This window comes from Polypterus senegalus, chromosome 5 (genome assembly GCF_016835505.1).
Source record: "Polypterus senegalus isolate Bchr_013 chromosome 5, ASM1683550v1, whole genome shotgun sequence".
NCBI classification, from domain to species: domain Eukaryota; kingdom Metazoa; phylum Chordata; class Cladistia; order Polypteriformes; family Polypteridae; genus Polypterus; species Polypterus senegalus.
Window position 1 is genome coordinate 59,717,542 of NC_053158.1, and position 11,909 is coordinate 59,729,450.

Genomic DNA, 11,909 nt, shown 5'->3' on the forward strand with positions numbered 1-11,909 from the left:
ATGCTGAGGAATAAAACTCATGAATCTGGGAAGAAATTGTTTCGGCCGAATAAAAGTGTACGCCACGCCCATTGGACGCTTGACGTTCACTCGAAAATTATGACGTTTGAAACGCAGTGAAACTAACAGGGAATTGAAACAAGACAACTAATTAACACCTGATTCGGCACAGATGAAATGGATTAGGAGTGTGAAAACTTAAGCTTCAACAAATTATTTATAATTAGACTATTGGGATCAGCCAAGAACCACTGCTAATTCAAACAGTAACACTGTGGTATATACTATTTGGGGATTATCAATTTTGCACTGTTGTAGAAAATATGGATTGCTACTTCTTTGTCACCTCATTGCAAGACCAGAAAGAAAACCTGTAAAGTAAATGGCAGGTAATCGAGTTTATGTTATGCACAAAATATTTATTCCATTAATGTTTAAACAACAATAAAGTGAATTAAACCTGTGCTGGGATTGAAAAATTACGAGACGGAGCAGCTTGTTTAATTTGTGAAGTTTATTCAAAGGTCAAGGCTCAGTGTGCTATTAAAACGTGTCATGTTTGCCATTTAAAGGTTTACTTCCCTAGTGGTAGACATTCAAATAAAAAAATCCATTACACAATGTCCACTTGGCATTACATTTTAACTCCATATCCAGTACGTATAGGCCTACGGATAACATTTCAGTGTGCTTTCTCTTAAAGCATTAAATATCATCCAATGTCTCACTCTGCTACGTTAACTTTGATTTACGATATTTATCTATAGGTTCCCAATATCTTTTAAGTCTATTACACAGTAAGGAAAATGACTATATTATTCAACATATATAGAAACCTCATACACCCCATTATTATTTACGCTGTAATTGTTTTAATCCTAATTATAATCATCTAAAAGGAGAACACTACATGAACGTCAAAATTAGCAGTCGTCTATGGTGACTCCGCTGCAAACCTGAGTGAGTGGCTGTTAAATATTTTCCCTTCAGGCTGAGGCCATACCACACACTTCTACAACGGGTGCTAGTTAGAGACGTGGCGTCAGACGTCTTCTAGTACCACAACGTGTGCGTGTTTAGATATGCAGGCGCTCTCAGGTTTGCCACAATTCGGTGGCCTCCATAGCTCCTTCCTCTGCCGCGGATCCTTTCAAGCCGGGTCTGTGGGCGTGCTGATACGCACACGGTTAGAGGACACATGACGAAGTGAACGTTGTAAACTCCTATCAAACTTTAATAGGAGTTGTGACTAAGTTTTCAAAGCTGCATTGTCTTAATGAAGGCACCGCTGTCAGACGGATGAATGACCCTGTCTGTGAGTACTAAACGGTACTTTTTTAGCTTCAAGAAATGCGAGGCATTGGCTTTCAGTAGTCCTAGTGTGTGGGTATTCATGCTTAGATGGACCGGTGCTTTGTCCAGTGATCGTTCCTGCCTTGGCCCCGGTACTTAGCGGGATAGGCTCCAGCAGCCTCGCATCCCTGCCTGATAAGCAGGTCAGAAGAAGGGATGGATGTTCCGTTAGGTTATCTAGCGGGCATATTTCATTTCTTCCTGTCTTTTAACTTTTCAATGAGGAGACGTTTTGGACTTAATGTATGTACTGCGAAATGTGAATTCTATATTAACACACATCCACTATACTGAGACGTTTACACAGTGTATTGAAGCCTATATAAAATATACGTAAAACACAGTCAGTTCAGTCCAGGGCGCCCTTGGCAACTGCAGGTTTTTGTTCCATCCAGTTTCACCTTGAGCAAGCCATTTTTGCATTTAATTGGTCTTTTTTAATTACGTGACTTTTTATTTATTTTGCATTAAAAAATGTACTGGTGTTACAGTTGCATTTGTATAAAATTAAGAAATGTTTGCAATTTTAGCTGTCATTTTTTTTCATTCACTTTTTTTCTGAGAAGTTTTCTCTATTAATTCTATCTGAATACTGGCAGTTAATGACAGACATAGCAGTCACCAGGGCAAGTGACCATAACTAGTAAATAAGTTATTTCAGTGTTACCCACTTGTGTGCTTGTTAGTTAATAATGGTGTAAATAACCAAAAACTTTGTAATAAAAATAACACCAAATAGCCAAAAAGAATTTCATTACATCCAAATGTCTACTTCATTCAGTAAATATATTAACAATTTTTCAATTTCTAAATTGATACAAAAAAGAGAAACTGGGAAGTAATATCTTGCTTAATTAATTTAGGAGACTAATTACAAGAAGAGATTGGTTGGAATGAAAACCTGCAGCGTTGAAGGGGGTCTCTGGGACTTGAGAACCAGTGCATTTGAATTGATAGGCAGAAAATTCTATGAGTTGTGAAAAAGTTATTTTTTTATAAATCTGTTTGAAAGTATGAAATGCTCGATAACTGTAACAAGCCAGAGAGAACAGATAATGTAATAAATAAAGAGCATATGAGTGGCTTGTGTGCAGACATCGCAGCTACCTTGCATGTTAATGCAATAGGGACCAACACAAACATCATGCATTTTTTATGGAATTAATAGCAATAATTATCCTAGACAAAACTTTATTTTCATATGAGATAGAAAACAGTAGTCTATGTAGCTCTAAGAAGGAACATTGCTTATTGTTGCTTTTTTATCTTTTTTTTTTTTTAATAACGAAAAGTGTGCATGTATGGCTGGAAATGATCAATGGGGTCCTAACAAGAGAAGAGGACACTTCAGCCAATAAGGTTAAAGGGAGAAAGGACTTCAGGCACTGCAGCCACCACTTTCTGCTTGTCCCTGAGGAATGAACTCATCTCAGATTTGTGAAAAGGTGGACATGCATACTCAGAAGTTGTTTAGGCATGCAGTGAGCTTTTCTATGTCCAATGTGCAACTGGCAGAGATCATCATGTATACAGTTCAATATTGTGTACACAGAAGTAAAACAAGAGGTCTTGTAATGACAGATGGTTTATTATGATGATGATATTAGTTATCTGGTAACATGTAAAGCCTGACTACAAAGTAGTGGAGACTTAGCTTTGATGGTTCCAAAGTTTTTTGCAGGTTTGGTTAAAATGGCACATTTCTTTTCATGGTAATTGAAAATGCTTTATTTAATGTTTTCAAACACTGCATATGTTATTAAATTGACTTAAGAGATTTAAATTTAGATATCTCTGTGTTTTGCTTCAGAAAAAAAATACTGCATTCTTTATCCCTTTTATGCTTATCAAGCCATTAAAACTTTTATTTTTTCAGAAAAGAAAATGTTAAACCTTTGTTGCCTCTATCAGGGTGCATCTGATCCAAGTTATTGGCTGTGCCTTGGTTAAAAAAAAAAAACCAAAAAAAACTGCCAAATGAGAAGAAACAAATCTCTTGACCCCCTCCTGAGGTCCTTGCAGTTTAAACTGTGTCATATTAGATAACAAGTCTTGTGAGAATAAGCTGGCTTTTGGGTAGCCTTTTTTACTACTGTAATATTAGTCCTGATAGTTTCCAATATTTTGCATTTTAGATGTTGTGAAGAAACGTACAGACCAGGGGACAAGTTCTAGCAGACCAAATACTCTTGGGCCAGGTTGAGTCAAAACAGGCACCAACTGCCTATACCCGCTATCCACAGTCCACCAACCTTGCACAGCATGATCATCCATTTTTATAGGCACACTCCATCAGTTATGGCCGGGCATGTTCACTTAGTCATTCACTCACTCACCTCATACACATATCAAGTCAATTCAAACCTGACAAATTCAAATATCTAAGCCACATTAGGATGTATTAAGCATATGCTGCACTTGATTCATTTTGGTGTTATTAGTTGAAATGAACAAGCTCATTTTTTATGATGAAAATCCACAGTGGTTTTACCCAGTCATGTGAGTGTGACTGGTTATCTAGGAGGGTACATTCAAAATCGGGGTGGAAGTGGGGGCATTTCTGTTGAAGCAGAGAAGTTGCATCTACCCAAGTGACTCTTTAAATTAATTTTAGCCCAGTAAACAATGCAGTAGCCACAAATACTCTGCACTAAAATTTGGTATTATAACTTCAGTCTGATTCCTTATTTAATTAATTCCAATTTCATTGTGTTAATTACCAACTCTGGCTCAAAAAAATGGAATATGATCAAATGTCAAATTTCTGCTAAGATTCACCTTCCTTAACAGATTCAACATGTTAAAACAGTGGTGAAGAAAGGAATGACACAAAAACATAGACTCTTTCCTTTTAAACCTCCTGAACACAATGCTCCCTCCTGCATGATTCCTTACATTTGTTTATAAAAGTTAATGCAAAGTCAATGTTCCATACAAGAAATAGCCACAAAAAAATAAAGTAAAATCCACTTATGAAATAAATGATACAGACTTTAAATGAAAAAAGAAAAACATCAGTAAGGACTGATTCACAAAGCCTAAGGAATTACCTCAAAACAGTGTTCCAAAACTAATAAAGCTGCTATTTTTATTCATTCTTAGAAATTTGATGTAGACACTTTTCTAGACTACTTTGAGTGTAAGGTCCAATAAACATATTTAGTTCTGTTTTGGCACTCGTTTGGCAGTTTGTGTCTGGAGACCATTTGATCTGAAAAACTTTTTTTTTGCATTCTCATTTGCACTACTCTTTTCAGTAGTGCGAGTAAAATGCTATAAAAGCCGTGCAATGTTTCTTTTGGGCAGCAGGGCTTTTGTATATTGTTGACGTTCTCCTGCATTTTGAGTTTTTTATTTTCAGCAGTCTATATGTGTCCTCCTTTTTTTCCTGATCACATACACAGGTTTTCTTAACTGTTTTTAAAGTACTTCACCTATGTGTGTCACGATAAAACTCACAATCTCGGGATGGTCTGTTATTTTTAAAGACTAAGATAAAGTGTATAAGATCCTGGTCAGTTGTCATTGTGTTACTCATGCCTGCAAAGTTTAATGGGTCTGAAGTATAAACTCACTGTAACCTTACCAAATTTAAATTGTTATTCTGTTACCTTGGTTTAAAATTATTTTGCACTTTGAGGTCCTGTGCTTTGGTGATTTAGTTTTATACCTCAGATTGATTTCAATATGTATAGAAAACTGTAATAATGCAAAGTCATTATGATCTATATTTAGGTATATTGTCCCTCAGGGCTATTTTCAATTTTCATGCTACCACTGGTAGATATAGGTAGAAAATATTCCGTTCACTTGCAGGTATATATGCAGATGAGGCCTAGCTGCTTCTTTCCTTTAGGTCAACTGAATTTTCTTCTATTGTGTCCTTAATTAGTTTTATGAATGGTGTAAAGATATGATAACTGATTGTCAGCAGAACAGTGAAAACTGCTAAATGGAGGAAATAACACAGACAAAATAAAAAACGGTCAATTCTGAAGTGCTGATTTTAGATCGTCTGCTTCAGCACACAAGTTATGTAGTGACATCAGTCTAGATTTTCTCATACAGATTACTAAACATTCAGAACCTATTTTTTTCTAGCTAAATATAGGAAATTAAGGTGTTTATTATACAGCCTACAGAAAAAATATGCATGTATTTATAACCATTTCTAGCAAAACTAACTACTCCAATGCTTAATTCTCAAGTAGCTCAAATCTTTCTGTTTGTAGTTTCCAGCTTTATGTGCTGACCCTATAAGAACTTTTTAATTTGTATATTAGTGTTCATGCCAATCTCAAGGTGCTGTTTTTTTAATTGTTCCAATAATAAATAAAAGTACATTTGGAGATGAAGCTTTAAACTACAGTACAAGACCATAAAGCTGTAGGTGATTTGCCTGCTAATGTAAATGAGCTTCTTGATGTCATCCTGGAAGTACATTAGCTTTTGGTTTGACAGTTTTTTAAACAGAAATTTTTAATATTTAAACTGGTTTTGTGCTGTTTTAAATATGGTGTTTTCTATATATGTGTGTGACATATAAATAATTTAATTTGGTCTCCTGGTTTTGCTTGAATAGCAAATTTAGTGGAATATGTAGTGCTGTTTTCAGGCTTTTGAATGGAATTTGTCCTGCATCGTACTGTTTTGTCATGAGTTTATCAGATTTATGTAAAAAATGAAATCACCAACCATTGTCAAAACTACTTGTCTTTTTTCAGGATTTTATTTCCAGGATTTTAAGATGATTGAACTACAAATTTCAATATTACCTAATAGGCATTTTGTTTTGTAAATCCAAAATATTCTGTGTTTTCAGCGTGACATAATTCAGTTGTTGGAAAGCACAAAACACCAAATATGTATAGTAGTCCATGCTAATCTAACTATGTTATGTCATGATCCCTTGTCCTTTTTAGACTTTTTGTTTTTATTGCTTTTTTACGTTTTATATCATTTTGTTATCCACAGATGCATAAATTGGTTATGTGTCTGATGTCCTGTTATGTAAGAGGAAAGAGTTAAAAGTTTTGTAAATGTAACAAAAAAATAAAGAGCCTCTTTGAAAAAAGAAATAAAATGTTGTTGTGGTTACAATGACAGGTTTATGATGCAACTATCATGATTATGATTTCTGTTTTAGTCCAGTTACAGAAATTTACCTTACCAATTAATCCCACTCAAGTAAATAACTAGTAAAAGTACCAGTGATTTCTTTTGAGTTAAGAAGAACTCCTTTTCATTGGTTGTTCTCATTGGTCACATAAATTCGCAACATTTAAATAAATGATTTGATGATTTGAAAACTCTTTAAAAGGAGTTCTGAATTTCAAAGTGTTATGAAATGAGAGTAGATCCAGGTTAGTGGCAATTAAGCCACAGAAGGTGTTTGTTGAATTGGGAGACTTACAACAGCCTAAAGGGATGACTGTGGCAATAGTAATATTCAGTAAAGCTACACAATCAGAGCAATACTTTGGAGAGCAAAATTGTTGTAGTGTATTTGTAAGTCAGTATTGACTGATATTTAATTAAAAACAGAGACCTTTATCTGTAACTAAAAATAACATTTATAGTCTTAAGGGCTTCATAGTTTAAGTGGCAATATTAGACATTAATTACTCGGACACTGTCAGTTAATGGAGCTTTTTATATGAAATTATAGGGCTGTCTTTGCACCAGCAAGAAATCAGTGGCTATATATCGAGGTTGGCCAACTACAATCCTGGAGAGATCAATTTAATTAGGATTCGGGAGGGAGGTTAGTGGAAAAAAACCTACAATGCATCCTCTGGTCATTATGAATGTTTAGTTGCTGTATGTCATATTGAAAACACTGTCATTATTACAGTCTATTTAAAATTACATTTTTGGAATGTATTCAGAGTGTTTGTTTTGACTTGCATTGATGGCATTCTCATTTTTTGATGCAACTTCTCACAACATATTAATTATATTAGTAAAGCTATTAGATGCTTCACAAAAATATCTTACAAATAACTGTGAAACTTGAAGTAAAATGTTTTAGTTAAAAAACATTCAAATTGTAGACTGTAAATCAGAAAAACAGCAACAGCACGGATCCTGTTAGGTGAAATCAGTCTTTGAAAAGCCAAGGCACACCTCCGTTAAACAACCTCAATTGGGTTATTGGATTTACCAACTATTTCAGAAATCTGAACTTATTTTTCTCAACTGTCTCATTGCTAACCAAGAAAAGTAATACATCTTTGCCATTTCAGTTGAGGAAGAATAAGTGTTTTATTGAAATAAAAATATATTATATACAGTAGAGTCTCGCTTATCCAACATTCTGTATTATCCGACATCCCACCGCAAAAAAAAAAACATCAATCAGCAACAAGAACTGCTAGTTTCGAGCGTGAGCGTAGTCTATTTTTAGTTGCTAAGTTCATTTTTTCAGTTAAATTTTTCTGTTTTGTTGTAAAACATGATTACAGTGGATTATGTGGCCAGCCCTCTCTAGCGAGAACAGGCCATTCAGCCCAACAAAGCTGCCAGTGTGAAAACATCAAGTCGAGTTTTGAAAGTCCCTAACGTCTTACTGTCTACCACACTACTTGGTAACTTATTCCAAGTGTCTATCGTTCTTTGTGTAAAGAAAAACTTCCTAATGTTTGTGCGTTTACGCCAACTGTGTCCCCGTGTTCTCTCATTTTAAAATACAAGTCTCGATCCACTGTACTAATTCCCTTCATAATTTTAAACACTTCAATCTCTCTCTCTCTCTCTCTTTTAATCTCCTCACACACACACACGCAAGCTGCTATGTCCTTTTGTAGCCTGGAGACTCTCTCTCTCACCAGTGCATTATAAAGTCTCTGTCTGTCTGTGTCTCTCTCTGTTGCACAGGAAGAGAGTCTGAATATAAGGTGTACGATTTTTCGGAAATCATTGTGTAATACGACATAAACCTGCCACAAATCTGGAAACTGGCTCGTTTGTATACCTAGTGTGTGGTCGTGAACAGATGCAAAAGTTTGGCAAACGTTTTGGTCATAACCCGATTTGTACGTGTCCAGAGACATTCATGAACCGAGGTTCCACTGTATTAGGTTCGTAATGTGTAAAATTATAACATAGTTTGACGTTTAATAGGCTTTTTCTTAAGACCTCCCATTATCTGACATTTTCGCTTATCCGACGTTCTGCCGGCACGTTTATATCGAATAAGCGAGACTCTACTGTATATATAGTAACAGTAAGGCACTATATTGGTGCCTGACCCAACACAGACAGACGCGAGAGGCACACTGATAAAACAAATAAATGTTTTATTGCAATTTCTTCGCCTGTGGACAACGCCTTCCCCTTCCCTACAGGTACAACACAATCCCACAGTTCATTTGCACAGGAGATGATGCACTGCTCGCTTCTTCTTTTCTTTCATCTGCATCTTTTTGTGTTAAAACTGATTAAGTTTGTGTTGCAATTTTCCTTAATTTTTCACTTAAGCTGGCACTTAAGTCTTCAATCTGCTGCAAGAATGATTTAAGATCCCAACTCCCCTTTGTTATAGGCCATGTACCTCATAAAGAGGCGTGAAGATGATTAACAGGAATGGTCTGGAAGGCTACATAGATTTAACATAAGCAATATGCTGTTTTTGTTAAATGGTTATATATTTATTGACAAGATCTCCTTTTATCATTTTTTTTCTCCCTTAACATCTCATGAAATGCTTTTGACATACTATGGTGATGATGAGAAAATAAAATTCTGTCTGTAGAGAAGTAGGCTTTGCCTCATTGGTGCTTTATTCTTAGGAGGACAGTTAACGCTCTGTTTATTTATTTTGTTTGCGCCACGTTTTTTTTATAAAAATGCACTTCTTTGAGAGAGAGCTGTGGCTATTCACAAAAATGTTGTTGAAATATAATCTTGAGTCATAAAATTGGTGGAAGGGCCAATACTATGGGAGAACAAAAAGATGCAGGTTTTCCCAGAAAAATCATTTCAAAGTCCAACATCCATTAAGCAAAGTGAAGACAATGCAGTGCAGCTGTACTCCACTTATCTGGGGCAGCCTGTTTATGAGGTGTACCCAGACACATGTAAACCTTTTGTGATAATGAGTTATTTTACTAATTTTGCTTCATTTTTTTAGCTTAAGTTCACTAAATTCCTCAGAAATAAAAATTATATTTCATTCTGCATTTGTTAAATGTGTTTAGATGTCTCACTATTTTATGTTGAGTATTAGTAAGTTTGGTCTCGCTAAAGACATTTTAATAGTTTTTCAATATGCAGAAAGAATTTCTTTTATATCTAACAGTAAGTTAAATAATCTTTGCTTTCACAAATAGTTAAAATTAAAATTTCATCAGTACAATTTTTAAATATTGGGCAATGTTTAAAACCCAGACACATTTGAATTGTTTATTTACTCAGTGTGGTGGCAAATAGAGTCCTGGCTGCCATGCTGCACTGATGATTAAGTTATGACTATGGCAGTTTCAGCAAAGCAGATCTTTCATTGTTCAAACTCTTATTAATACATTCTATCACCAGAGGTCAAACACTGTAGCTCTCAATTGTATTTTTTTGTTTTTGTTGTGTTGTTTTGTTATTTTCAACCGAGTCAGAGTTTTCAAAATGCAATCCTTGGGTAGAAAGATGTTCCTGGCCTTGGTAAAATAAATACTTTAAATTCTTTTTGTGACCTTGCACTGAATGGCCCTGGTCAGACATGCTAACAAGTTTGTAGTTCTTATTGTTCTCAGTTCTTATAAACACAGGTAAATGAAACACCTTTTCATGCTCATCAGTATTTGCACATTACTTACTGCATGCTTTAAAATAAATAAAAGTGAAGATTTTAAAAAGGAAACCATAAAGTGCAAATATGAAGTAAGAGTGTGATCATCAATAAGGAAAACCAAAGAGTTTCCAAGTTCATTTATATTTAAGAGATCATGGTTTTTGAACCATAGCTTGGGAATTCTTAAAAATAAAAAGATGAACCATATATATATAATATACTTATACACACACAATATTATGCAAAGTCTTTGGAACTTGAAGCAGTTCACAAAAACATTTATCTAAGATGGTTATTTTATGTCATCTGCATTATTGTGTCAATCAAAATGTACGATTTTTTGTTCTAAACATTAATTTTGCAAAAAGCGAAGCAGTATAAGATATTACAATGCCCTTTAAGAAATAAACTAACATAGTAATAAACATCATTTTAGTTTAAAAACGTTAGATCTTTGTAGGCATATAGCCCAGTGCTCGACTAAGCAAATGTAACAAACAGAAACATTTTTGTCAAGAAATGCTAGAGGGGCTCCTTTAAACCAATAACAATACATCTACATAATGCCCCACTGCGACAGCCAAGTCAGAAATTCTTTCTTTTTAATTTTCTTGCTTTATAGTCCTTCTGGTGTGTGTATGTTTGTGTGTGTGTGTGTTTATAGTTATTTATTTATTTACTTATTACCTGCCTACTTATTATTTATTTATTTAAAGAGTTTCTGTAAAAAGCCATTTATCACCCTGGGAACAAGTAATGTCCATCTGTCTGTCAATCTATCACAATTTGTAATGGAACTCAAAGGATGATTAGATCAAGAAGTTATTTGATATAAAACAATATTTGTGGGAAAAACTGCTTTTACATGAAGTGACATACATTTTTAACTTTTTTTTATGCTTGAAGATGACCCAATAGAAAGGTATTGTATTTTTAATTGTTTGCTTGCAAATTTATAAGTGGATGGAAACAAATGAATAAAAGTAATTAGCGATCCACAAAACATTTGCTTTAAAGAATTATAGACAGAGATTTACAGTTTAAAATTAAGAAGCCAATAATGCATTAAGTAATTTCTGTTATCTGTAACATTTTATATAAATATATTTCAACATCGATTCCTTTTTAAGTGGTCATATAACAAGATCTAAAGTAAACTATGACACACTCAGTCAGATATACTTTAAATGTCTTTTATGTTGTATTCTTCTGTTTCAGTTCCAAAATCATTTTTTTTATTTATCTTTATTATCTTCTAGATTAGATCTGGAGTTCATAAACATCTTTTGTTCGAAGTTCTCATTTTGTAAAAATGAGTTTGAAGCACGCTTTTCTGTCAGTTTTAACCTTCGGAGTAGTGGGCCTGCTTTGTTGCATTTACATACAAATAAATCACAATGGCACTCCTTATGGTAAGTAAAAGTTTGTTTTTCTTGTGCATAATGCAGTCATTTGCTGCTTGAAAGCCACCAACTCAAGTCATTGTTGAATATTTTGTTCACAATATTACACATATTCTGTTGTGATCTTTTACATCAACATCTTCCATATGCATGAATACTTTCTGTGCTATAAGTGTTTGTCTTACCAATACACCTTTAGCCTTTTAATATTTTTGTTTACATTATGGTGCCCTCGCTGAGATTGGTTATTTTTTTAATTTAATTTTTTTATTGATCAAAATATTACACATCTGTTTTGAAAAGCGATGGGTGCTTGTTTATCAATCCAATGATTACCTAGGAAGGGATTATTTCTGCAAGCAGCTTAA

The 11,909-nt window shown here is 34.3% G+C and overlaps 1 protein-coding gene across 7 annotated transcripts in view; it reads left to right on the forward strand.

Moving 5' to 3' along the window:
- The first annotated feature begins 264 nt into the window (after window positions 1-264).
- Window positions 265-11,909, forward strand: part of LOC120530300 (carbohydrate sulfotransferase 9-like) — a 155,782-nt gene continuing 144,137 nt past the window's right edge. Inside the window, exons 1-3 of one of the 7 annotated variants that reach the window (XM_039754674.1) lie at window positions 1,029-1,315; window positions 2,646-2,798; window positions 11,398-11,550. In XM_039754674.1, the coding sequence (XP_039610608.1) occupies window positions 11,451-11,550 (100 nt within the window). In that variant the 5' untranslated portion in view covers window positions 1,029-1,315; window positions 2,646-2,798; window positions 11,398-11,450. Of the gene's footprint in view, window positions 390-876; window positions 961-1,027; window positions 1,330-2,645; window positions 2,799-7,021; window positions 7,118-11,397; window positions 11,551-11,909 lie in introns of those variants that run through there. The other 6 variants (XM_039754677.1, XM_039754675.1, XM_039754676.1 and 3 more) reach the window with 6 other exon arrangements.